Source organism: Engraulis encrasicolus, chromosome 13 (assembly GCF_034702125.1).
Source record: "Engraulis encrasicolus isolate BLACKSEA-1 chromosome 13, IST_EnEncr_1.0, whole genome shotgun sequence".
Classification (NCBI taxonomy): Eukaryota; Metazoa; Chordata; class Actinopteri; order Clupeiformes; family Engraulidae; genus Engraulis; species Engraulis encrasicolus.
In genome coordinates this window covers 48,376,925-48,403,555 of record NC_085869.1, presented here as the reverse complement: position 1 = coordinate 48,403,555, position 26,631 = coordinate 48,376,925, and the positions used below count along the sequence as shown (strand labels likewise).

The window sequence follows — 26,631 nt, the reverse complement described above, 5'->3', positions numbered from 1 at the left end:
TGAGCGGGATTTGGAGCCCTGGTGGTGCTGCCAAAAGTCTCGGTTTGGTGCGCGGAGCTCAAAAGCCCTGATTCATCAGACCAAAAAGGCCAGGCAGGGCACATTGCTGACACCTCTCCCCACTCACACCCACCCCCCGGCCCATCTTTTTCAGAACTGTCACCAGATGGCCACAGCATCCAGGTACCTGCCAAAAATGGGATTAATGTCTATCACACAAAATGTTTGGCTCATCAACCTTTCGCATTGTTTTGTAAAGCGTTCGCTGTCAAATAAAATGGTTGCTCTCTGAAAGGTGTGTGTGTGTGTGTGTGTGTGTGTGTGTGTGTGTGTGTGTGTGTGTGTGTGTGTGTGTGTGTGTGTGTGTGTGTGTGTGTGTGTGTGTGTGTGTGTCAGCCATTTTATATGTCAAAGGTCAGAGGGATCACAGTGTTATATATATTATACATAAGAATGTGCTTTAAAAGGGAGAACTGGTAGTTGGTCATAAACAAATCAATCTAAAGGAATACCATTTTTCATAGATTTATTAAAGAGCTCAACACTTTTGAGGACACTTTGTGAAAAGCTACAGCTGCACCAGAACCTACAATAAATACACAATAAAAGAATGAAACATGTTAAGAAGTATGGTCAGAAAGTGAAACAAACAAAATATGTCTAGGTCTAAGATGTGATACAGATCCTCTTCATGTTTGATGTTAGCACACTGTAGAACACAAGCGTAGAAAATGCACTAAAGGCACCATACCCGGTTTCATTTTGCTGTTTTGCAGTGTGATGCATGCAAAAATAAACGATTTGTGAGGAAATAATACTACTGATATGTGCTAATCAAAGCATATGCATAACATTGCAGGGATGTCCTTCAGAATGAGTATGCTAACTGACTAGCTTCCGTACACCCAGTCTTCCTCTGCCATCCTTTGATTAACAAATTTGCTTCCCCCTGCCATACTGGGGTCAAAACATCCGATACATACATCAGACAAACCATTAATTGTCAGTATCAGACATGGCCCAATGGTTAGGGAGATGGTCTTAAGATCAGATGGTTGCAGGTTAAAATCAAACCCTTATCTCTTTCATGGCTGAAGTGCCCTTGGGCAAGGTATCTAACCCTACACTTCTCAAGGGACTGCTGCCAGTACCCTGTAAGTCGCTTTGGATAAAAGGGTCAGCTAAGTGTAATGCAATATGTATGAATATTTTATGATGATGGACAGCATGCCTTTCCTCACAAATCCTAATTTCACCACATGGGCACTGCAAAATATTGCACAAATCAACAGCCTTTAAAGCAATACCAAGTAATTAGGTCTCAGTCCTAATTGTAAGTAGAATTGTATTAAAACAGTTAAAGCACACCAGGAGCTAAGGGAATTCAGACCCTGCTGCCTTTTCACCCTGTTAAAAGTAGATGAATGTCTGAAACAAATCTGGAAACATTATTTTTCCTGTTGGAAAATTGATTAGTTTTGCTCCATATCTTGAGTTTCCGCCTTTGCTTATTTTGCTGTTAAGTACCAACGGCAGCTGTATATATTCCCATTTTCAGTCCTGAAGAGATTCTTGGGACCCCTCATAATTCTCTGTCTTCTCAGTTAAGGAATCCCCACTGTCCTGCAATCATAACACAAACACATACTCAGTGACAGCCATACTCAGTCACATCCTAGTCTTTAAGTAGGACAACCTAATGTTCATCAAATTGGCCACATGGTGTCGCCATTGTAACAGGTTGACCACATATGAGAAAAATGAATGGGCCTCTAGGACACCGTCCTCCACTTGTGCTTGTGGCCTCGCGTTTTGCTGACGCCCCGCCTCCGTGGAGAAAACACGAAAGCTTTCCTACTGTCAGCTTAGCCACAACAATTTTTGGGGGACTGTTCTTCATTCATCGTCCCAATTGAAAATGAGGAAATAACATTGGATTTGTGCTTTTGCAAGGTATTGAATTAATTTTCTGTCGTCAGTGACATAATCATGAGGTCACAAGCAGGCAAGTGAGCAAGGGAGGATGGAAGTCCGCATATTGGAATCCACTCATTGACTGTAACACAGGGATGGGGTACCTATGGCCCTTGAGGTCATCTTATCTCATTCTAATATAATTTTAAAGTTATGCAGTTTCACATGGTACATGCCATGGTAATTAACATCTATTTGTTATTTTTGCTGTTGATGAAAAAAATGAATTTGGTACATGCCATGTTTTGTAAAGAAATCTTAGAAATTAAATTTGCTGTTCAATTAACCTATATTTTCAGGTGACCTAATGAAGGTGGGGTCTGTTGAAAAGGTGGCCGTCTTCAATATATAGGCCGAAAATGCATGGGGAAATCCTGATTTGTGTTCATAGTACTTTGAATTTGAATTTGAAGTGGGCCCTCAAATGAAAACGGCTCCCCACTCCTGCTGTAACACCAAAGAGCCAGGCTCCAGCACACCCACAACCCTAATGATGGTCCCTCCATCACACCACTTCTTGGTACTTTTTGGTATGAAATTTCTCTCTCAATGTTCTGAAACCCACAAAATGGGGTAAAACTAGAAGGCGGTGAATCACTCACTGAGAAAGAGGATTCAGAGGAGCTTGAAGGTGATGGCAGTGCTGGCGGTTGCTCAGGTTTGCAGTGGATGGACTTCCAACGTTTCAGCCTTTCAGCTTGGAATAAAAGAGCAGGTTACCAATTCAGTTGAATTTCACAAGAAGATGGTTGAAAGATCTGTTATCGTAGAGTTTTAAAAAACCCTGCTTTTTAACTGAGTGCCATTTATCCTGGTGAAAGCATTGCTGTGCTTTTCTCATACTGGTAGGCCTAGGCTATGGTACAAACCTCCTTCAAGGTACACCCACATTACTAACTTCAACTGATGTACTTTATAAAGAAGTGAATTTAGCACATTTCATTTATCACAGCTAAGTAGTGGGCCCACATGGGCCGTATTCTAAACTATATTCTAGAAGGTATTCTAAATTTTTGAAAAAATCTAATGTAGTTTTATTCCCTGTTCATTTACAGGTCATAGAAAAATTAACTTCTTCAATATACTTCAACAAACTACTTTGTGTATAACATGCATATTACCAGTAAAGTTTATACTGTAAAACATTGTGGGTCAGTTAAATTTAAAAAGGTAAGTTGCCCTGCCGCCTTAAGTTTGTAAGTAAACTTAACTTGGGACTTAGCTTTCTGAGTGTACACAAATATAAGCCTCAAGTTGAGCTAACTTACAAACTTAAGGCAGCAGGGCAATTAACCTTTTTATGTGTAACTGGCAACAATGTACAGTTTACAGACCACACTATTCCGGTATTTCCCTTCAGGAATTATGTGTATGTGTTCTCAGAGTGGCATGAAGAGAAGGCAGACATACTGTGTTTGCGTGACCGATCCACTGCCTTATAGGAGCCGAGCATGGCAAATGGATGGTAAGACAAGCTGAAGGGGTGAACAATGGCACTCTAGGAGAGATTTAAGTGAGGGAAGGTAATTTATCTTAGCAACCAAACAAAAGACAAGACACAAGACTTTCTCTGAAATGGCACCGCATCACTTTCAGGGCATTAAACTGTGTGGCTCAGTTTACCTTCGTTAGATTTTGAGGATAAGCAGCAACCGGCTTGCAGCTGTACAGAGACAAGATGTCCTCTACTGGCAGGCTGTTCTGAAACACAAGCCACCGGGACAGCAATCTTAGCAAAGAGAAATGCTGCTGTAACTGAGGACACATTGCCTTTCGTCAACAAAATGAAAAAGGCATTCACTCCTCTGGCCAGTAGTTCACACTTTCCCTTTTTAATTTCATCATTAGAATTGTTGTCAATTTTCAGATTTTTCTGATGAAACCAATGGACCAATAATCGCTGAAAATAATCAACTCAAGGCAGACAAACTGTGACTATTTCTAAACTGCTTTGTATGTTCATGGCTTTTTTCCAACACACAATTATACAGACAGACAGATTGACAAACAAAACAAAACAAAATAATACAAAGTCAGCCCTAAATTCAGTTAAAATATTTGAATTAGTTCATTTCAAAAGCTCACCATGATCAGGCCAGCAAAGGAGGAGAGGATCATGGCTTCTCTCTCCTTGTGGTTGGGATACTGTATGTCTCCAGGGCTTCTGTGTCCATTACAGGAACATAATTTAATCACAAAACATGTTAAAGAAAATGAAATGCATATCAAAAATATCCTGATGTACTATATTTACAAAGAACAATATATGCTGTGCTGGTGTGTATGTACGATCACAGGATGATTCGTACTGAATGTATGTCTACAGGACCTGTGCTGAAAAATCCTTTAAAAACATTACTTACATCATAAAATTTTCCAGGAGATCTTTGCCATCCTCCTTATTCAGCCACCACAGCGCGACACTAATAGCCAAATCATAATGGGCCTGAAAGCAAACAAGAAATCGTTTTCAGTTAACTGAATTTTCTGGCTAGATAAATTATCATGACTGACAATCATGACTGCGCAATGGGATTGGGAAGATGCTTGGGTGTTTGGTATCTAGCGTTGTGCATCCACTCCCTCTTTCCAAAAATCTGGGCTTGACTGGATTTTTATCCATCCTTGTTGACAAGCAATTCATTTCTTTACAATCAAAATGTGCAGCACAAAATAGGTTTTTGAGTAAATCATGGTTCTTCATGGAATACAATGTTGATAGCCCTATGACAAAAAACTTACAAGGTCATCCAACATGGTAGATGCTCCTTTCCCTTTGGGGTCAAATCCATTTTCTCTTAGTCGCTGGCCAATGTAATCACCACTATTAAATAACATTAAAAAAAAACAGTTAATTAAAACACATTTTAGTCTATTTACTCAAATGTGATTTAAACAGTTAGACATAATTAATATTGTACATATATTTAACAGTTCATTAAAAGTTTAGAGTAAGCTGTTAAAGGAAAAGGACGCCACACAATGCCTGTCAGCTTTTTCAAGAAGATCATTAAGAGCTTACAAGAGTTCCTGCAAGTTCAGGACCCATAAACTGTTTACTTGTCAACGTAAACCTAGCAACATGTACACTGTAGCTCTGTACAGAGAGGAACTCACAGTAATGCTTCAACATCTCTTTTCAGTTTTCTGGTCTCCATTTGCCAATCTGTCCACCAGAAGCAGATACACGTGTTAAACTTCACTCTCTGAAATAACATGAAGAAGGAAAACATCATGCATTTTATTAATATCTAAATTGATGTCTATGTAGAGACGGGGATGATCATGCATGCTGCAATGGATGAGAAAAGGCATAGCAGTAACATAGTGTTGGCTTTACTGAGCCAGCCACATGTTCTGTATTAGCGAAGGTGCATGCGATATCAGACAGATTTTGGCATGACAATAATCCATGGAATCTAAAAACAAGAGTGTCATACAATAATGCTTTCATCTGTGACAAAAGTAACAGTAATAATAGAGTCTCAGCATTACATACGCAGAAACTTCCAAGCTAATACTGGCATGGTAAGTATAGACCAGACCAGATTGGTGGAAAAACACACCTACAGTAGATACATAATCTCTTTTAACCTAAAACAGTTAGTGGGGAAAAGACTCACCTGAGACTCCTTGAAAGAAGCACGACTGTGTAAATACCTAAACAGAAGACTTCTGCTAGTGTTCTTCGTAGGAGACAGGAAGTAAACAGAGTGCTAGTATATCAGTGGTCTCAGGTATTCACCTCTCTCTCTCTTTCTCTCTCTCTCACCTGAATTATTTAGTGAGGAACACCTGTCAATCACATCGACAAAGAGGTTTAGCCGTACCAGGTATCATTGACGCTCAGAAGCTCTTAATAGCCTAGACAAATAAAAGATCTTATACGGTATCCTTCCCTCATTACAGGTTGTTATTGCCTACTGGCAGAAACAATGAAAAAAAGAGAAAAGAAAAAAAGCTATGGACCAATTGTGGTTCTTTGGTGATGACATGCATTGAAAATAGTCTATAGGTTTCGATCATCTCTCACGTCCAATTATGATCTTTTTAATCTTGAATTATTCTAAAAACCTGGCTATGTTTTGGGGCACAAAGGAATAGGTCAAAAGAATGAGGCATTGTCATAGTGCATGAGGGTCTATGTAATTTCCTGTGTAGGCTATGTGTCTTCATGATGTAAGATAGCCTATTGTATTAACATTTAAACTTAGGAACATGTTTATTTGTACACTTAAAGGTACATGTAAATGTGCACTGTGAAATATTTGACCTATTTTATTTACAAAATTCATGCTGCATTCACAAATGTCCATGTAGGGCCTATATTTTCATGAATATTTATTAATTTTTATGTTTTTAAAAATTGTAAATTATAGACCTAAAATTAATTTATATAGGCCCCTAAATAATTTAGGCTATATGCAAACATGTAGCCATACCTGGAATTTCAACAACAAAAAAATCAGGCCATCATTCATCATTCAAAACAGGTCACCATTTAGGTGATAGGGCCTATCAAAAAGTTTAACCAAAATCAATCAATCAATCAATCAATCAATCAATCAATCAATCAATCAATCAATCAATCAGTCAGTCAGTCAGTCAGTCAGTCAGTCAGTCACTCAAGCCATGTCCTAAACTGTTCTTTCACAGCACAGCCTATTTTCCCACTGGCCAAAAGCCAATGAACAGGGTTGGTTTCTCACCTCGGATTTCTTTTACATCCTGTCTTGTAATTAAGATACTCAATTAATAACATCGTAGTTATCTCTGTGACAGAAACATAGGCATACAAACAGAACAGAACGTATTGCACTAGTTTCAGAACTGTGCACTCTGAATTCGATTACTTTGTCTGCCTAGTCTCGTGATCACAACAAAAATCGATTAGTTCTGGTTCTACACGTTACGCCTAACGTATTTAGCAAGGATAGTTCTTCAGAGGAAGGATTCCACTGTAAGACAGCATTAGGTAAACATTAAATGATGGATGTCAATCCAAGCTGTTGATTTCTCCGGAAATGATTAACTACGTTGGTGTCAAGATGATACGAAGGCACTGAGGAAAGTGACAACCAAGGTAAAGTGTCAGATGTTGCGATATGCTGCATTCAGACTCACTTTACATTTTGTTCAAAGCTAGCAGGCCCGCTCGTTATCACCGGGAAGTGTTAGCCAGCACTTGTTCGGGTTTGCAAACCATTCTGGGTTGTTAATGTAGTCTGATCACTTCATTGCTAGTCTTTCACATTTTCCCACACGAGGATCTACTTTAAACTGTTTTGCTACTCAACAATGTCTGTCTGGTCAGATTTAGCGCTGAATCCTTGGCTAGCAAACGATAGCCAACCATTAATACGCCCAAGAGTAAAAAAGGGTGTCCTTTCAAAGTCGGCATGCTTTTTATTATGGAAAGTGAACGTTATGATCATCATATTGGATTCTTATAGACAAATTGAATTTTATTTGTTTAGTCATCGATAATATTTTGTGAACAGCACGTTCCCCAGTGGTGACTATGCCACGTACCATCGCAAGTTATGGTCAAAGTGAAAGATGTATGGTTCAAAACACTGAACAAACAAACTGAACTGCTGGCTTTACGTGGATGGAGTGCTGCTGACAGAAAAAAAGGCCGCGTGTTTCGACACGATGTGGGCACTTTCTGCTGCTGTCACCCTCTCCTTTTGATCACATGACCTGGTTCTTAAAAGAACAGATCACAAAGGGTTATAGTTTTTCATGTTCACATGGATTTTTATGAGCGCGACGGGACAGTTGTGGCAGCCACCTGCTGTTCTCTACCGGCTGTCTTGACAGATATAATTGTTTATAATTTGTAATGGCACAATGACGTGTTTCATCCAAAAGGATACAGTTGGATTCATCAAACAGTAAGTGAAGCAGTGATGTCAACAATGTGTTGTGTACTTTGTTTATCTCCCCTGTATTGTTGGCTGGTCTGTTGACCTATTGAGTGACTTGTTGGCTATATGGCATTTGAAATTGAAAGGCTTAGCCTACAGGACACACTGTGTTTTGCTGTTTTGTTGGCAACCAATGCGGAGTCTGATGATATATTTCATGATCTGTTCTTTCTAAAACATTGGGTTTTCTGGTGTTGCTTCCTCTTTTGACTAAGTGAAATTCTTTCCTGTATGTAGCCTATATGCAAGGATTGCTGACACAAACTGTTTTATCCGCATACAGGATGAAAACTTTTTCTTGCTATTCAAAAGTCTAAAGTTTAAGCTTATTGATATAAGCTTGAGTGAGTGAGTGTGCACACATTTTAAATCTTATATCTTCCAAATGTGAAAGTCGGCTTTTGCCACATGTAGCCAACCAAACACAATCGGCGTGACAGTTTTGGCAAGAGCGAAAGTGGATGGTCATGTGCCTCTCTTGAAAGCATATGCATACCTTGGAGGCTTAAGTTCATGCATGAAATCCACATGCTGAGGGCTTGCCTCTATAGACCACACAGCATCCCACTTTAAGTACACCCACAGACACACACACAACACAAGATCAACACAAGGCACAACTTTACCTTCGAATTAAACGGATTACTTGATGTAACCTGTAAGCCATGCCGAACCACACATTTAGAAGGCAAGAGACGCACATTTTTGGATTGTACCAATCCACTTAGTTCTAGCGGATTTACATTTGTTATCACCGACAATATCAAGTCCAACATCTTTTGAAGAAGTGTTTGATCTTCAGTGTGTCTGTGTGTGTGTTGGCAATAGTTTGGTTATGGCCAAACTGAACTGAATAGAGGCAGTTAAAGACAAGATGTTGGTGCCTCTATTGAAGTACAGCTTAGAATTTGTCTTCCCTCAAATTGTCGGCATCAGAATAAAAATAAACATGATGAAATATAATATTGAATGTTACAGCGAGAGATTTTTAAACATTTGTTTTCGTTTTTATTGGGGTTTTTTAATTGTTTTTTTTTTTTTTGCACAGTCCTAGTTTAGATGCTTTTTCTGTGCTCATGAGCTGTGTTCAAAGGAGTAAATTCGTGCACATTCCACCGCCTGGCCAGAACGCAGAACGAATTAAATTAAATCTGATCGTAAACAACACAAAAATCTGCAGCATTGCTTGCATTCCTTATTTCATTATTAAGTCAAAGGCAGTTCTCTTAAAACTCATAAGCTTATGTTGTTCTCCCATTTGCCTACATTGTATGTTAAGAGAAAATATGAAGAGCGTTGTTGCAAAATGATGTGCATTTTGGAATATTGGCGTTTTTGTATTGGGCATTGCATTGCATTGCATTGCATTGGAAAATGCGTTTTATAGGGGGTTGAACGGTATGTTCTCAAAATATTTGAAGGGCAAGAATTCGCACATACGCAGATGACAGGACGTCTGAACAGGCATTTCCAATAATAAAAGGCAAAAGTCCGAAAATGTCTCTTTTGTCATTTGGCAGCAAAACTCAATTTTTTTTAATAGCAATTGTATTTCTTTTACATTGAGTCCAGTCCTAGTTCATATTCTTCCCCTGTGCTCATCACCGTTCTCTTCTCTCATCCCATCCCATCCCATCCCCTCCACCAGGAGCAGTGAGATGGCTGCTGATGACAAATCGTTCTCCTCGTCCTCCACCCTGGACTGGGTGCCAGAGCCTCCGCCCTCCCCCGTGCCCACCAGCCCGTCCCACCTCACCCACTTCAAGCCCCTCAGCCCCGAGACGGAGGAGCCGCCACTGCGCTCGGCCTACAGCTCCTTTGTCAGCCTCTTCCGCTTCAGCAAGGGTGAGTGGGGACATGGGTGTTGGTGAGAGCAGAGATGGTTGTCGGGTGTTATTGTAGGTGTTAGTGACTGTTAGTGAGTGTTAGTGAGAGTATTACTAAGAGAGGAGAGGTTTGAGTGTTAGTGACTGTGTTAGTAAAGTTGTGTTTGTGAGGGTTTTACTAAGATCTGAGATGGAGTGTCAGTGAGGGTGTTGAGTGTTTGTGAGAGTGTTAGTTAGGGTTTTATTAAGAGAGCAAAGTTGATAAGGGTGTTCGTGTGGGTTTTACTAAGAGCAGAGATGGTTGAGGGTGAGTGGGCTTGAGAAATCCTTCGTCAGCCTTTTTTGCTTGGGAACACGGGTGTTGGTGAGAGTGTTATTTACAGTGAAGTGAAGGCCCAACTGGGAAACTCCAACTCCCAAATTGGAGTCAAATTGGGCCAATGTCATTGTGACACCGCACTCCACAGCACACTAGTGAACACTGCACACAACGAAATTGCATTCCATGCCTCACCCGTGCAAAGGGGGCAGCCCCTAATGGCGCCCGAAAGGGAGCAGGGCGGCAGGACGGTACTGTGCTCAGGGTACCTCACACCCTAACTGCTTACCCATGACTGCCCAGCTGTCAGTAACAGTAACTGTGCATAGTTATTGAGCTGTTACTAAGCACAGAGATGATTGAGTGTAATTGTGGGTGTTAGTGACTGTGTTAGTGAGGGTGTTACTAAGAGGTGGTTGACTTTCAGTGAGTGTGTTGTGTGTTGGTGAGAGTGTTAGTGAGGCTTTTACTAAGAGCAGAGATGGTTCAAGGTGAGTGGACAAGGGAGTTCCTTCAACTGCTTTTTTTTTGCTTCAGCAAGGGTGAATGTGAACACGGGTGTTGGTGAGAGTGTTACTATGTTACTCTGAGCAGAGTTTTTTGCTGTTACTAACAGCAGAGAGGGTTGAGTGTTGGTGAGGGTGTTGAGTGTTAGTGAGAGGTTTTCTAAGAACAGAGATGGTTGAGGGTGAGTGGCGATGGAGGATGAATACATTGTCAACCTTGTCTGCTTCAGCAAGGCTGAGTGGGCACAGGGTTGTTGTTGAGAGTGTTACTAAGAGCAGAGATGGTTGAATGTTAGTCAGAGTGTTAGTGACTGTGTTAGTGTGGGTGTTAGTGAGACTGTGTTGCTGAAAACAGAGATGGTTTAGGATGAGGGAGGATGGGAGATCCTTTGTCAGCCTTCTCTGCCTCAGCAGATGTGAGAGGGAGACGGGGGTGATTGAGTGTTAGTGAAAGTGTTAGGGTGAGTGGGGATGGGAGATCCTTTGTCAGCCTCTTCTGCTTCAGCAAGGGTGAGTGGGGATGGGAGTGTGTGATGGAGTGGCCATCGTCAGGGTTGTGGGTGCACTCTCACTGTCATGCCAATGGGTCTGGCTCTTTGGTGTAGTGGTCAGAACTAGGGTTGTAAATCACAGCCTCCCTGACAATACGATACGGTATCGATTTCTTAAAGCAGGGATTCGATTATTTACGATATTTGAGAATTTCCCACGATACGATATGATTCGATTCAATTGCTTTTCCACTTCTATTATGTATGGAGCTAGGGCGTTGCACAGGGGGCAGCGATACATCGGTGCATCGATACATTTAGAATTTTATTTACACCTCTGGTCAGAACCCCAGTCTGCTAGCCCAGCAGGTTTGAGTCCCATCGGTGCAACTCAACTCCCCTTCGCTAAAGCGTGTTAGTATGATGGTGCTAATGTAAGTGTGAGGCTGCGTTGGTTTGTGAGTGTTCGTGTGTTTGGAAAGATATGCTTCAAATGTTTGGCATGATTGATGAATGTATTCTTAACAAACATCGGCTAGGAGAGCAAATAAAATAAAAAGTGATCTGTGGTAAAATAAATACCGGTATACACACATACACAGAATTCTGTTATGGTGAGCAGTGAACACTAAGAATTCTTTGCTGATGCACTGAAAAAAAGAAACATTTGTTGCTTCTTACTTAATCCATATTCAACGGAGCTCTGTTTGGATGCAGAGTCATGTGAAATTCACTCGCTAACTGCTTGTCTGTTTGATCTACTTTTGGCCATATTCCTGACCTTGTTCGTGAATAGGCCTCCAGTACATCCAGAATGAGATTTTCTGCTCATTTGTTGACACTTCAGTTCACAGGGTGCGTTTTGTATGTTGGCTTCATGTGGCATTGCTTTACATTGCACAGATATAAGCTGGTAGGTTCCCCTGGCTTTTGGTCTGACTTAAGAGTAACTTAGAGTTCATTGAACATTCCTCAGTGAAAGTGAATAAATATGGCCACCAGCTTGCTTGCTGCAGGTTTCTGATAGGATTTTTTTTCTCTCTCTCTGTTTTGATGAGTGTTGTGAGAGCTTCCGGATGTGAGTTCTGGGAGGCAGCCAAGAGTGCTATGGAATCATGTGATGAAGGAGAGACCTTGTGCCCTATGCTTGTGATACTGTAGCCAGTGTCTGGGTCACATGACTCGGCTGGCTTGAATCCCATTGGTCCGTCTGCCGTCCCATGTCTGATCATGCTGGAGCACTGGCTGTGCTTTCCCTTTATCCCCCGAGTCAGGCTGGCAATAAAGCGGCCCGCCCAGCAAATCAGCTGAGAATGACTTCTGCTCCTCGCTTTACACAATAGCTGCCACTTTTTTACAACTGAAGTATGACATGCATGTTGTAGGGTACACGACAACAAGAAGCAGCATGAGTGTTTCTTTTATAGACAAAACAACATTTTAAGACATGATTATTCACAAATTTACATACAGTACATAATGTGCTTAGCTGATGGGTGTTTTATGCCCACAGTAATGAAATTCACTTTCTTAAGTCTTGTTAATACCTGCCTATAGCACCTTGACCAGTAGTGGATAATAAAAACCACTTGACCACTTGGGGATAGTAAAATTGACTTTCATTTTGACTTTGATAGTCGTTAAACTTTCTACTTTCTGTTTGGTGCACAGTACATTTCGGAGTCTTAATTTAACACCTAGGAAGTCAAATTTAACGCTCATTGTGCTGGCCCTATTCTATAAGTAATTGATGAATTCACACTGAAAAAAGTACTTTTGTATATATATGTGTAGTCTGCTTGACATCTTAAATTCTCTTTGGGATTAATCATTTACTCTACTATACTAATGCAGTGTGAATTAAACAGGTCAATTTAACATCTTCTAGAGTGTATTTGATCCCAGACTACTCTCTAAGTGTTGAATTAACACCGCCTTGTTCACTGTTAAGAGGATGGGAGGTCATCTGCAGCGTCGGAGAAGTCTGGTTCAGCGAGCCCATCTCCGCAGGGGGAGCGGCGGAAGTGGACGAGCCCCACACACTCCCCCCACAGCGGCTCCATTGGATCCCTCCGAAAACCGCACCCCGAACTGCTGCGACGCCCCTCCAGCGCCTCAGGTAGGACACACACACACACACACACACACACACACACACCACACACACACACACACACACCACACCCCACCACCATCACAAACATATATAGTTCATGCTTAACCTTGTGAATCACAGTATGACTCTTGACCATGTGGACCACATAGTTCTTGTCTGTCTAATTCTTTGCATTCCAGTGTTGTATACACTAGGAGCCAGCAAGTCTATAAGCTATGTGGACGGCTTGGAATGATTCATCATCCCACAGATCCCCTCATTTCAGGCCTCAGTGTGTAGCAAATCAGCCCAGACCCCCTTGAACTCTTCAACTTCTTGCAAACATTGTCGATGACTGTCTCACATGGTGATAAAGCAGATAAAGTAGGGTGACGGAAAAAACCCCAATCCATACACTGCGTGACCAGACAAGCAGCCAATGACGTTGTGTCTTTAATCATCTGTGCTTTGTCGCAAGCACTCACCTAGATGAGCTTGTGCAGCAGTGCAACAGCTCAGGTTGAGAGCAGACAGGAGAGAACACAAGAGAACACACGTGAGATGCAGTGAAGGGGCCTCCATACAGCAACCTCTAGACTAGACGAAAGACAGAGAGACAGACAGAGACATAGAGACAGAGACATAGAGACAGAGACATAGAGACAGAGACATAGAGACAGAGACATAGAGACAGAGACATAGAGACAGACATAGAGACAGACATAGAGACAGACATAGAGACAGACATAGAGACAGACAGAGAGACAGACAGAGAGACAGACAGAGAGACAGAGAGACAGACAGACAGACACACCCAGGATACAGGATGGGCCATTTCTGCAGCCATGGAAAGCTACTTGGATATATGGAATAAGCTGCTGCAGGGTGAGCATCAGTGCGTCACAGACCCACACAGAGGCACTGTTATAGTACGCTGTTTGATTGGCCTGTGCTGCCATGGGTTGCCTGTGCTGTCATTTCTAAATACTTGTATAATTTCTAAGTACTTGTGTAGTCACAGTCTCTGTGCTGTCCTTTCTTAATAATTGTGTCCTTTCTAAATACTTGTGTAATCACAGTCTTGTGGTATTGTCATGGTGTTTGCGTAGCTGGAATTACCAGGGGGGGGATTGTCTTTTTCAAGAAGTTGAAAAAAAATAGCATGGCTACGCCTCTGAAGGAAGCTCTTCTAATGAGCAATCATTGTCTCATGTATTCAAAGTTGGCGTTCATTTGCTTTCCTTGTTTTGTTTGTGTGTTTGTTTGTTTTGTTTGTGCCAGTGGACTGGGAAGGTGAGCGTCCATCATTTTAATCATGGGCCACTGTACTGTATGTCTGTGTGTATGTTGGGGTTGCATTACAGAGAGCCCTCGAGACATGTCTCTAACAACCTTTGTATCCTAGTGTTTTTTTGCCGTGTTTGTATTTACTGTATGTGCGTGCGTTTTGGGTGCCATAACCTGAATGCAGAGTGAAGTTTGTTTGTGTATACACAAGTCTGTTCACATCTCTGTGCATGTGTCCCTCCAACATGGAATGGCAAAACATTTTTTTCCCGACACAGTTTGATGGTCATGCTATTCATCGTTGAATTATTATCCTCTCTGCCTGCCCATTGTTCATTCATCACAGCATTTCATTGATCTCACTGTGCTATAAAACCATAGCATCAGGCATGCCGTTTATTCCCAAGAAAAAGCTCATCTTAGCAGCACTCTCTGAGTACTTCATTGCAGAAGCCAGCCGAAAGAGGCCGTTCGTAATCTTGAATTGATCATGTCGTTATCTCAGGGTAACAAGGTCACACAAAAAAGAGATTATTAATGGCCTCTCTAAGCTTCCGTACTTCATGGTAATTCCTCACAACACCACTTCTCTTTAGCTGGCTTGAGCAACTAGAGAAACTGGCTTTAGGACTGTGAATGGTGACTGGCTCCCTACACTGCAGTGCTTGCCTTGATTGGGTGCAGTGCTTATTTGGTTTTTAGGGAGACCAATGTAGACTGACCTCCTGCATGGATTGCTGTGACTGCCCTTTTGAGGAAGGCAGGATGATGGGTCTAATGTCTATGCTTGTAAAAACTTGTGGTGTGTGCGTGTGCGTGTGCGCGTGTGCCCCCCTCTGTCTTTTGCTGTCCATCTTCCCTACCCTTTGCTTTCCTCCTCTCTTCCTACTCACTCCCCTCCCTGCCTCTCTCTACCATTTTCACACTCCCTCACTCTCACTCTCCTCCTCCTCTGTACCTTTCCTTCCCATTATTTCCTGCTCCCCCGCTCTCTCTTCCTCCCTGTGTGTGTGTGTGTGTGTGTGTGTGTGTGTGTGTGTGTGTGCGTGGCACTGGGCATACAGAAGGACGACGTAAATCAGAAGCTACCTTGGGCACCCATGATCCACGCACGGCCGTGCAGCTCCGCACAGCACTCAAGAGACTGAAAGAGATCATGGAGGGAAAGAGCCAGGTAACGCACGCACGCACACACACACACACACACACACACACACACACACACACACACACACACACACACACACACACACACACACACACACACACACACACACACACACACACACACACACAAGCCTGTTAATCAGTTTCACATTATTATGCTAGCTAACAATCTTATCTTTACTCCTGTTTATCCACTCAAACATACTGTATCAACTGCTTGTCCTGGTCTAGGAATCATTAAGATTAACTGTGGATGATCAACCATTTTAACTTTAGATGGGTTTTGGAATCAAAGACTAGAAGTCTGTATTTGTTGGAGGAAAATTAGGAGATTTGTCTGTCTTGATTTTCTGGATTTAAAAAAATAAAAATAATTGTCCTCGTAAATAGTGAGCCCCAGCTCTCGTACTATCCAAATTATGTTGGAACATGAACAAATTCACAAGCATTGCTGCACTAGACCCACGTCATCAGCAAATGCCTTCATTGCCTTCCTCAACTAGATTCAATGTGGGTCTAGCACAGCTAAGCAGCAAATTCACTTGTCATGATGAGTTCTCTTGTGTATGTGTCTGGCAAAGCAGGATCTTACATCCAGTGCTATTGAAACACATGTGACTGCAGTTAAGTAATTTGTCTGAGAGGGCTGCTTCTGTGGCTTGCGTCATCTCTTTTAAGAGGGGTCGCCTCTCTCAACTGAAGAACTGAAGAAGATTGTGAAAGATTAGATACTTTCCCCTCATAGCAAAATGTAACCCTACCCATCTGCTGTAACTTTGTTATGCCTGTGTGCCTGTATTTCCCCCACACTCAAAACTATCTGCTAAATGTAATGTAATGTGCGTGCGTCCTTGCGTCCTTCACTGTGTGTTTTTGCCGACTGCAGGACAGTGACCTGAAGCAGTACTGGATGCCGGACAGCCAGTGCAAGGAGTGCTACGACTGCAACGAGAAGTTCACCACGTTCCGGCGCCGCCACCACTGCCGCCTGTGCGGACAGATCTTCTGCAGCCGCTGCTGCAACCAGGAAATCCCCGGCAAGTTCATGGGATACACGGGTGAGTGCTTGCTCGCATGGGGGAGATGTGGCTAGAACAGTCCAAGGGGGCCCAGAGGTGTCAAAAACCTGCAATGGTGAAGCCATTAAAAAGATATATAATAATAATAACCTGTCACAGTTTCCTTTCAACAGAGGTGATTTCACCGAGTTGAGTATCTGGCCTGGTCCCACCCCTCCATGGGACCTAATATCCAAGAAACAAATGGTAGTCAAGGAAGATACCCTTTCTGGACTCCCATTTATTGTCTTGTGGATCTTAGGTCCTTTAGAAGGGGCAAAGGGGCATGGCTTTGGCTCCCTATTATGATCAGTGGACTCAGAGCTGGGTGGATCATGGGTGCATTTCGCGAAACCATAGTTGCAAACTATGTGAGCTACTTTGTTGTTTGCAATCCCATCGGCAACTACCCAAGTTGCTAACTGGCTAGAAACTAAGCTTTCAAGAAATACACCCCATATTTGTGGCAGGATTTTTACTTTCTGAATCTGGAATGGACACCTCTGATCAGGGTCCAGGGTGTGCAGGTCCAGAGAGGCTACACAGTGAAAAATAATACGATCCTCCTGGAGGTTCTTCAGTTTGTCACTGTGGGATAACCCAAACGTTTTCTTAGGATTTGTGCCTTCATTCTCCCAAATGGTGGCAAGAATCATCGCAGATCACCTGCTATAGAAGGGGAACATTTATAGTTCTCCGCAGTGTGAAACTGAAGAACCTACATAAGTTCTTTGAGGGTCTTGTTATTTTTACGTCACTGCTGCTGCAACCCCTGCTTCCCCTGTTGCCACATCTCCCATCAGTTTGACCCTCGACCTTCGACCCCCCCTGTTGCCTATCCTGATGCTGGATGACGCACAAAAACACTTTCCATTCCATCCAACTTCAGGGTAGTTTTTTTAAGGAATTGGGGTGGGGGGAGTATATATAGTGTGTGATAAAGAGCAGGCAGGTGCTCTGACAATCACCAGACGTCTTTGCATCTCCTCACACATCCTCTTCCCTATGGCCTACTGAGAGACAGTAAGAAATGAGAAGTAAGGACAACCTTTGCATGGCGTGTGGTTGTGTGTTTTGTGTGTGAGACGCAGCACGGTAAGTGTCGAGCTTGGGAAATGTGGAGGTGGTTGACGTCACTGCTTGTTCTGATGAAACCAAACAGCGTTGCTTAACCGACGTGGTGCTGGTGTGGTGTGGAGTGGAGTGTTGAGTGCAGGCTGACCGCGTGTGGTGGGATTGCCTCAGCTGAGGATCGAGTTTCTCATGCTCAACCTGCTGTTCAAATGTCCCCCCTCATGATACGCACAAAGAGAGGAACCTGAGGTCTTTCTGTTGTTGTAATACAGCTCATGGTAACACTCTCTATAACTGACTGAAGTTATCTCATGTTGACAAAACTCCATAACTCCATTACTGACAGATGAAAGGATTCATTCATTCATTCATTCATTCATTCATTCATTCATTCATTCATTCATTCATTCATTCATTCATTCATTCATTGCATGTCAGTCAAGGGACAGTTCAGTGTGGGACAGGAGGAACAGCTTCCTGTGCCAGAATAAGCATGTGGTTGTGATGTCTCCGAGTGTGCCGTGTGGTATCCCTCCCGAGCTACTGATTAACAGCTAATGCCTAAAGTGACCTCACAAGAGAATCACAGCCTTTGGCTGCCTGTTGGTCTCTGCCACTTGCCTTGTGTGTCATGTTTTCTTCTTTGCTCTAAGATGAAATAATATTTTTTTTTATTTTTTATTTTGCTATTCTAACGTTGTCTTTTTCTGTTTTCTCTGATTTGTGTGTGTTTGTCTTGCATGTTTTGTTTCTGTGTGTGTTCTGTGCGCACACATCGTGTGTGCGTCCTGTGTGTGTGTGTTTGTGTTGTCATGTGTGTATGTGTGTGTGTACAGGTGACCTGCGTGCTTGCACGTACTGCCGTAAGATCGCCCTGAGCTACGCCCACTCGGCTGACTCGGGCTCCATCGGTGAGGACCTGAGCGCGCTGTCAGACTCGCCCTGCTCCGTGTGCGTGCTGGAGCCCAGCGAGCCGCGCACGCCCGTGGGGGGCCGCAAGGCCAGCAGGAACATCTTCCTGGAGGAGGACACCACCTGGCAGAGGTAACCAACAGTACTCAATCAAAAAAATATCTACTGTCTACCTATTTATGTATGTATGTATTCAAGTATGTGGGCCAAAGACGTTTTTATTTTGTGCTCAGACGTCAGGTGGCACAACGGCATCTAATGGCCATAAATTAGTTAGTAATTGGTGGATATGCTGCAATGAAGTTTTTTCATTAATAGTGCACTAAAAACAAACAAACCAGAAAAAATCCATGCAATAGTGGCGTTGGCTGTCGTTGCGCCACCATGATGTGTGTTACTGCTGAAATGTCACTGACCCATGTATGTATTTATTTATTTACTTAACTATTACTTCGTATAAGGTGGTAGCCATGGCCTAATGGTTAAGAAGGTGGCCTTAAGATCAGAGAGTTGCAGGTTTGAATCCCACTCTTGCCTCTCCCTACACCTTCATCCATAGCTGAAGTGCCCCTACAGCAAGACACTGAACCCCACATAGCCCCAGAGGCTATAACCAAAAATAAATAACTAAGTCACTTTGGATGAAAGTGTCAGCTTAGTGTAATGTAATGCCAAGAAGCCAGGGGGTTAGCCTGACGAGCCAGGTTTGTCTAGTTTACTGCATTTCTGGGTTAAACCAGACAAGCAGGTTCATGGATGGATCGTTTTCTTTTATTTGGGTTTTTTTTTATTGTGTGTCAGCATGTCCAATGAAAAGTATTTTTGTATATCCCCTTTATGTCATAGAGTACAGAAAGCTGTCCTTTAAGTGTGCCAGTCTGTCAGAGTGTCAAATGACTCAGTCACTCCCTCTTCTTCTTCTTCAGTTTGTCACTTCTGGTAGATGTGGCGTTTGCTCACTTCCTTTAGGCCCCAGACCTCATGACACACAGACAGACACACAGACAGACACACAGACAGACACACAGACAGACACACACACACACACACACACACACACACACACACACACACACACACACACACACACACACACACACACACACACACCTCTTCCTCGCTAAGCACCAGACTCAGCCACACTTGCTTTCTGACACACCACACGTCATACAGTAGAGTTAGAGAGACTAGGCAGCCTTTTTGTGCAGATAGGCCGACCGGTAATCTCAGTCACTGTTTGCTGGGGGAAAAACCCTCAACTGCATCATAACAATATTGTTATTACTTTATTGAGAATTTGAAGTAACATACATGTTAATTACTATTTTGGTAATACTTCATACGCTTACAATTGAGGCTCTACATGAAAGGGTTGAAACCCGCACATCCGGGGGTGCTGTGGCACAGCGTGCCATGTGCGGGCGACCCGGGTTCAAGGCAGGCCTGGGTCATTTACCGACCCTACTCCATCTCTCTCCCACTTCGTGTAATTTCTGTGCTGTCCTATCTACATTAAAGGCATAAAAAACCCCATAAAAAGCCAACACATCCTCCTCATTCTTGTTCTGAGAGCAGGACCAAAGTTGCATAGAGATGTAAAGGAAAAAGAGGTAGTGAACCTTTTTCTTTCTACGTCATACCCTTGAATCCACAGCTTTTTTCACATCTGCTGTTTAAATTAAGAGTACACTTTAGATGACATGAAAATATAGATCACCAGCATTTGTTTGATGTGCTTGGATTTGTGTCAAAGGTGCTTTCCTCAAAGCTCTGATACTTGACTGTTCCTCAATGTACTTCTCATTTCTCTGGAAATTCTCATATATAGTATAGTCTGTGTATTTATTTGCCTGTGGTAAAGCAGACTTCCTGAGATTAAGGAGGTTTGAAGTTCTGCACATTATCTTGTGCCAGTCTCAGTCTTATGACTAACCTGTGAGGCTGTCAGTAGGGTAACGTGACATCCATATTAAATCATGCATGATATAAAGAACCAAACATTGTTTTGGTTGTGTTGTAGAGTGAATTAACAGCCTTTTGCTTAATAATTGGATAAGTACCTTAATTTATGTAATCTTATTTCAGATATTGTTTTAAAACACAATCCCATGGGGTTCATGTGATGTAATAAATAAAAGTTGTGCACAGTTATTTATAGTAGTACTGTAGTACTAAACTTCTGTCACTTCAAAAGTTTGTACAGGATCTCTTTATTTATTCTGTGTCTTCTTTCATTTTTTTAATTGAAAGTGCATGCCTACCAGAACTGATAAACCACTTTGAAGAGAATTCAGTGTTGTTCTGTCTTTGTGGAAGGTACTTAATATACATCCATGGTCTCCGTGCCAATAACCACCCCACACCCTCACCCCTGCTCTCACGTTCAATTTGTCTCAAAGGCAATCTTTTTCCTTCTCTCCATGCATAGAAAAACTCCCATTGGAATGAGAAAGAAGTGAGTCTCGTGCGACTTTGTTTCTGCCTGCCCTGATGGGATGTAGTTGCATGATTTCAATTTTTTTTTTTTTTTCAATGAGTATCATCATTTGCATGTATGTTTTTGTTTTAATTATTACTAGACCTCTAGAATTCTAGAATTCTAGAAAGAGTGATTTGTGTGGTAGTGCATGTTTAGCATGCATGTCTGTGTGTGTTGTAAATCATTTAGAACAGTGGTTCCCAAACTGGGGTGCCCGGACCCCTAATAGGTGGGTCTCACCGGTACTGCTGGGGGGGGAGTGCAAAGAGCAGGTACCGTTCACTGGTAAGATTAATAAATGTTTTTACTTTCATGCAAATTTCACATGAAATGTTAACAGTATTGAGAGACAGCCCATTGTCTTGGGAGGTGGGGGCATCGCACAAATATTCTTACAAACATTTTTAGGTCCAAAAGGGGGTCCCAGCAGAAAAAGTTTGGGAACCGCTGATTTAGAATGCTTACTTGTACATGTATGCCAAATTCATCTCACATCTGGTGTGTGTGTGTGTGTGTGTGCGTGTGTGTGTGCGTGTGCGTGTGTGTTATAGTCTCATCCATCAGGAATCCCAGGGTAGTGGACTGAACTCAAGGCTGAATGCAGTGCAAGAGGATGCCGGCAAGTCTCCAGCCAGGAAGAGGTATGTTTACCCACTCAACACAGAGTGTGTGCTAACAGTCGCATTGACTGACTGACAGTGCACATACAGTAGTGCATGTGACTGAAAACAGAAAAAAAGTGTGTGTGTATGTTATGATTGTTTGCTGAAGATTTTTCGGTCCAAACTAGGCCCGCCAAACATGACAAACCTCACCAAGTTGCTTGGGCTTCTGATTCTCATTCTGCCATAATAATGAGGTCTAGCAGATTTACCATCCTGTCTCTCGTACCTGTCTGAGCGTGTGTGTATGTGTGTGTGCGTTTGTGTGTGTGCGCGTGCGTGTGCGTGTGCGTGTGTGTGTTGACTGCGCTCTCTAATTTCTCTGCCATAATAACCAGGTCTGCCAGTGTGACCAACCTGTCTCTGGACCACTCGGGGTCCTCCAGGGTGCCCTCCTACGACAGCTCGGTGAGCCCCCAGGCCAGCCGTGCAGCGCCCAAACCAGACCACAGTGAAGAGGAGAGGAAGATACTCCTGGTAATGCCCTATGACCTCTGACCTCTCCTGTCTGTCCATAACTTTCTCTCTCTGTCCATGTCTCTGTCTCTGTCTCTCGTAAAAGATTACTGTTAATTATTACCTTTCTGCTCCTTCTGTGTCATGGTTTAGAGTCAGGTTGTTACTGTGTCTGTCTCTCTCTGTCTTCGTGTGTGTGTCTCTCTCATCTATGGAATACCGGTATCCGTTTATTCCGGGCACTTTTTTGTCTTTTAGTAGCAATGGTGTTTTTTTGTATTTTCATTTATAGAAAGTGGAACAAGGTTAGTGCTAGGGTGGATACTTGTAATGGTTCGCTCTGCCATCTGAGAGGAGAAGGCTCATGTACGGAAGTTGCTCGTTATTGCCAACTAGCTGTAATACCATCACAGACAAGTGAAAAATGAATGGATTTCAATGGAGCTTTTTTTCTCATTGTATATTTTATTTGCCCTGAAAAGTTGAGGCTAGTCCTAAAAAGAACTCATTTGAGTATTTTTTTAGATTTTTTTTGTGCCACTAGAGTATTATATACTAACTTAGCAAGCTAAATTTACGAGGCCAAAATCCATCTAAATTAGCCAAATGCTGGCCAGTACAGGTCGAAAGCTCAAAAAGACAGCTCAGAATGACCTCAAAAATGAACAATACAGCCTCTTGCATACAGGTAATACCAATCATAGTTCCTAACATGATGTTTTTATATTCATGAGGTTTCTGGAAATTGCTGTAGAATTTATTTTACCATTTAGACCTATGGACTCCCATTCATTTTCCACTTGCCTGCGTTCGCCAACTAGGCAGAACTGCAAGATCATTGGCTACAATGGGAACTAATCAGAGTGAGCCTTCTCATCTATTCAACTTTCTCTGGCTCTGCCAATGAGGTCATTGTTGTGTTTTTGTCATTGGTTTATTTTTTAATTTGTTTGTTTGAGTAGAGTTGTGTTTGGTATGGAGTTGTATTTGTTGTATTTTACACAGAATTATTTTCTATGAAGAGATGGAATGGGCCATAAAGCGTTTGTTGAATATTTTTTATGGATTTCTATGTTGCTACGTTTCAATAGGAAATTAATGAGGTGGCCAACGGACAGAAATACACACACAGATGTGTTGGTTGAGACTCCAGACAAGCAAGATAATGCCACTCAAGTCTCTCAAACATCTAAGTAAAAAGTTTTAGACTTCCACAGCTTGTTTTGGAGTGAACAAAAATAGTTCAAAACAACACAACTTGTCCCCTTGTCTCTTTGGATTGTATGGGAAAGTTCATTTATACAAGCACAAGCAAAAAGAGATCTGAAACCGTTTTGGTTTGTGTGTTATGTGTTGGTGGAGGTCTACACTCTCACTGCCTTATTTATATGTCATTGCTGTCTCTGTCTGTCTTTCTTTCTGCCTCCCTCCCTATTTATTTTGTATACAGTATATCTCTTTCTCTCTTCCTCTCTCCCCCTCTCTCTCTCTGCCTCTGATGCTTATCCTACTACACTACACTTTTATTTTATGTTTGATTATTAGTCGTTCTCCAAATGTAGCATTTATGTGTATATTCATACAATTTTCCATAGACTAGCTTACATCCTGCACAAGTACGCTAATACCCCAAAGCCATAGATGGCAATAAGCAAAAAAGTTCCTCATTGGCGTTAACAGATCACTGTAAATTACCAGTGCCATGAATTCTGTTTCGTCACAGAGTAGGGCAGGCCTAAAAAAAAAGTGGGTTGACCAGAAAGCGGAATGGAGGAGAAGGATAATGAGGGTAAGACGGCATGACGTGCGGTTGCAACTCTCTTGTCAATTGAATTTATCTTTCTAGCCTAATTTGTGTGTCGCTTCTCCTTGTTTCCTCCCATCTTTGGGAGCCCTTCTGTAATTTGCAGTAACACATAGTATATACACATAAGAGTTTGCGTGCAATTCACATACAACAAATTTGTTTTTTGATAGTAATTTCTGCATGTTCTTCCTCTCTGTTGTAGTGCTACAAGTCATCTCAATTTGCCTGTTCCTGAATAGACTACTCTTACTGGAGAACACTTCTGAATGTCTCAACCGTTTCCTCAAACAGATCTTAAACTGTGTGTGGTGTCCGTGTGCACTGCCTGTTACTTCTTTCTTGGAGTGCATTTGGTTTTTCACTATACAGACTAACAGACACGTTTATACCCAATCACTGTGTAATACCTGGGGAGCCAAAGCCTCTTTTAATGCATCACTGTTTACTCTTTTGTCTTATTTTAAGTTGTGTGACATGCATCTTTGAGTTTTGAGTAAGTGAAGTGGTGTTGATTGTAAAGGGAGATTTTGTATGATCGACCTCACAGGATTCTTCTCAGCTGAAAGATCTGTGGAAGAAGATTTGCCACAACAGTACGGGCATGGAGTTTCAGGACCACCGCTATTGGCTACGCACCTACCCCAACTGCATCGTGGGAAAAGAACTGGTCAACTGGCTCTTGAGGAATGGCACAGTTTCGAGCAGGTTTGGAAGGGCATCAAAACGTTGCTTTTAGACGCAGTCAAACGTAACCTAAATATCTAGATAAGCATTGTAAATAAATTGATACTGTCTAATTGTAATTTGCCATGTTCAATTACTATTGAATGTGAAACATTTTAAATTTCATTTGAGATCCAGAAAATGTTGTTAAATGTCATCTGTTGAATTGAGATCCATTTCTCTCTAATTTTCACACCCAGAGCCCAGGCCATAGCTATTGGACAAGCGTTAGTGGATGGCCGATGGTTGGACTGCGTGACCCATCATGATCAAATCTTCCGTGACGAGTATGCTCTCTACCGACCCCTACAGGTGAGGCAAACAGGCAACCATGTGACATGTGCTCCCTTTTGTAAATGATAGATGGATAACACTCCCAGTCTGCTGCCATGTGACTTAAGTTTGATTTTCTTATGTTACTGTGGGCCAGGACTTATGTACAAAATAATAATATAAAAAAACGTTAATTCTTTTACAATGAGTAAGCCTGCTCTAACAGCTGTTGTCTGATTTTGTAATCTGAATTTCTATCAAACAAAGTCACAGTTGTGGTCATTAACATTGTTTCCTACCCTGTATTTGCTGTTCTGGTTTGTTTCTCAGAACACCGAGTTCTCAGAGACGCCATCGCCTGACAGCGACAGCGTGAACTCCCTGGAGGGTCACTCGGAGCCCTCCTGGTTTAAGGACATCAAGTTTGACGACAGCGACACGGAGCAGCTGGCCGACGAGAACGAGTACGCCATGCCCAGTGAGTTGAGAATGTTGCGGTCGTTTTGTCCAATTTCCAGAGATGCCAGAAGTAGAAGTAGAAGTAAAAAAAAAAGAAACCGTTTCCTTCCAACACGGGTAACTTAACTGAGTTACCCGTAGACCAGCGTACCTGTCTTGCAGTCTGCTGACTCTGGGCTGGTTGTATCAAATTGGTGGTGGACTCTTTTTCTAGATTATTGGTGTTTTACAGTAACAATACGGCCTATCTACCTCATTAGGCACAGTGGAATAACTGGTGTAGCTGCTGTTTAATATCATGTGCTTGTGTTGTACTTACATCCTGAACTTACATCTACTTTTAACATCTCTGATAACTTCAATGTTGTGATAATCTTATGGTCTTTTTAAAAGCGCAATCAAATGAGCTGTACGTTGGTAAGGAACAAACAGCTTTGTTTTGTTGGAGCTTGTAGGACGTTTTGGATGAAAAGTGAAATGCCCTCAAGCTCCAAGCCTCCTCATGCATGCAGCCCTGCTATATAAATCGCGGTCTCTGCTGACCGTACAATATAGAGATCCTGAAATAAGCAGTTTTCAGACATCATCTTCATGTGGGGAAAAAAAAAACGTTTTTACATTTAGATATTTCTTGGAGTGCATTATTCACACATGGATGACACAATTGGATTATTTTTTTGCGAGATGGGACACGGTTCACACACACAATTTCGGATATTCCAGTCAAAGTGTGGTGCGTGGGTGGAGGGCTGGTCACTTGGCTTCTCACACACTGAGTTCCGTGCTTTTTGCATGAACTTTCTTGATGATTTCTGCATCAAGTTCTTTGATTTCATTGTCCTTTCACAGCTTCATTGTCCTCTTCAGTTGTTTATTCTTTATTGTCGTCTTCAGTTACCAGTCTTCTAGTTTTAAATGAGACGTCTTCTTTTTTTCTGGGGATGTTTGTACTCTTCTAGTTTTTGCACTGGTTGAGTCACAAGTTAAGAAACGTCAACAGCACACCCAGTCACTCCCTCTGCTTCTCTTTTTTGTTATCTTGTTCTCACTTGAGCCTACTATCAAAATCTCCAGGCATTTTCATTCGGACAGGAAAAAAATATATTGGTAAGATTATGACCAACTTACCAGGA

The 26,631-nt window shown here is 42.2% G+C and overlaps 2 protein-coding genes across 6 annotated transcripts in view; one reads left to right on the top strand and one right to left on the bottom strand.

Annotated features, from left to right (window-relative positions):
- Positions 1 to 509: 509 nt before the first annotated feature.
- LOC134461318 (uncharacterized protein C2orf80-like) lies at positions 510 to 5,730 on the bottom strand. The gene is made up of 9 exons (XM_063214150.1): positions 5,598 to 5,730; positions 5,092 to 5,180; positions 4,717 to 4,798; positions 4,338 to 4,420; positions 4,060 to 4,138; positions 3,598 to 3,675; positions 3,385 to 3,472; positions 2,577 to 2,671; positions 510 to 1,623 (listed from the first exon to the last, which is right to left on the bottom strand). Exons 2-9 carry the CDS (start codon positions 5,130 to 5,132, stop codon positions 1,555 to 1,557), a joined length of 615 nt encoding a protein of 204 aa, XP_063070220.1. The 5' UTR covers positions 5,133 to 5,180; positions 5,598 to 5,730; the 3' UTR covers positions 510 to 1,554.
- Positions 5,731 to 6,892: 1,162 nt separating this feature from the next.
- Positions 6,893 to 26,631, top strand: part of pikfyve (phosphoinositide kinase, FYVE finger containing) — a 44,871-nt gene continuing 25,132 nt past the window's right edge. The window contains exons 1-13 of one of the 5 annotated variants that reach the window (XM_063214108.1): positions 7,634 to 7,871; positions 9,553 to 9,749; positions 12,998 to 13,165; positions 15,493 to 15,602; positions 16,482 to 16,653; positions 18,564 to 18,771; positions 21,068 to 21,094; positions 21,670 to 21,759; positions 22,119 to 22,257; positions 23,960 to 24,025; positions 24,591 to 24,748; positions 24,967 to 25,078; positions 25,370 to 25,517. In XM_063214108.1, the coding sequence (XP_063070178.1) occupies positions 7,828 to 7,871; positions 9,553 to 9,749; positions 12,998 to 13,165; positions 15,493 to 15,602; positions 16,482 to 16,653; positions 18,564 to 18,771; positions 21,068 to 21,094; positions 21,670 to 21,759; positions 22,119 to 22,257; positions 23,960 to 24,025; positions 24,591 to 24,748; positions 24,967 to 25,078; positions 25,370 to 25,517 (1,639 nt within the window). In that variant the 5' untranslated portion in view covers positions 7,634 to 7,827. Of the gene's footprint in view, positions 7,058 to 7,633; positions 7,872 to 9,552; positions 9,750 to 12,997; positions 13,166 to 15,492; positions 15,603 to 16,481; positions 16,654 to 18,563; positions 18,772 to 21,067; positions 21,095 to 21,669; positions 21,760 to 22,118; positions 22,258 to 23,959; positions 24,026 to 24,590; positions 24,749 to 24,966; positions 25,079 to 25,369; positions 25,518 to 26,631 lie in introns of those variants that run through there. The other 4 variants (XM_063214109.1, XM_063214110.1, XM_063214111.1 and 1 more) reach the window with 4 other exon arrangements.

Bases quoted from the DNA above. Each gene is read 5' to 3' on its own strand.
- LOC134461318 (XM_063214150.1), bottom strand. From the start codon at position 5,132: ATGGAGACCAGAAAACTGAAAAGAGATGTTGAAGCATTACT. The intron at 4,799-5,091 runs GTGAGTTCCTCT...GTTATTTAATAG, and splicing joins AGAGATGTTGAAGCATTACT to TGGTGATTACATTGGCCAGC. The intron at 1,624-2,576 runs GTGAGTGATTCA...TTATGATTGCAG, and splicing joins CCTCTGAATCCTCTTTCTCA to GACAGTGGGGATTCCTTAAC.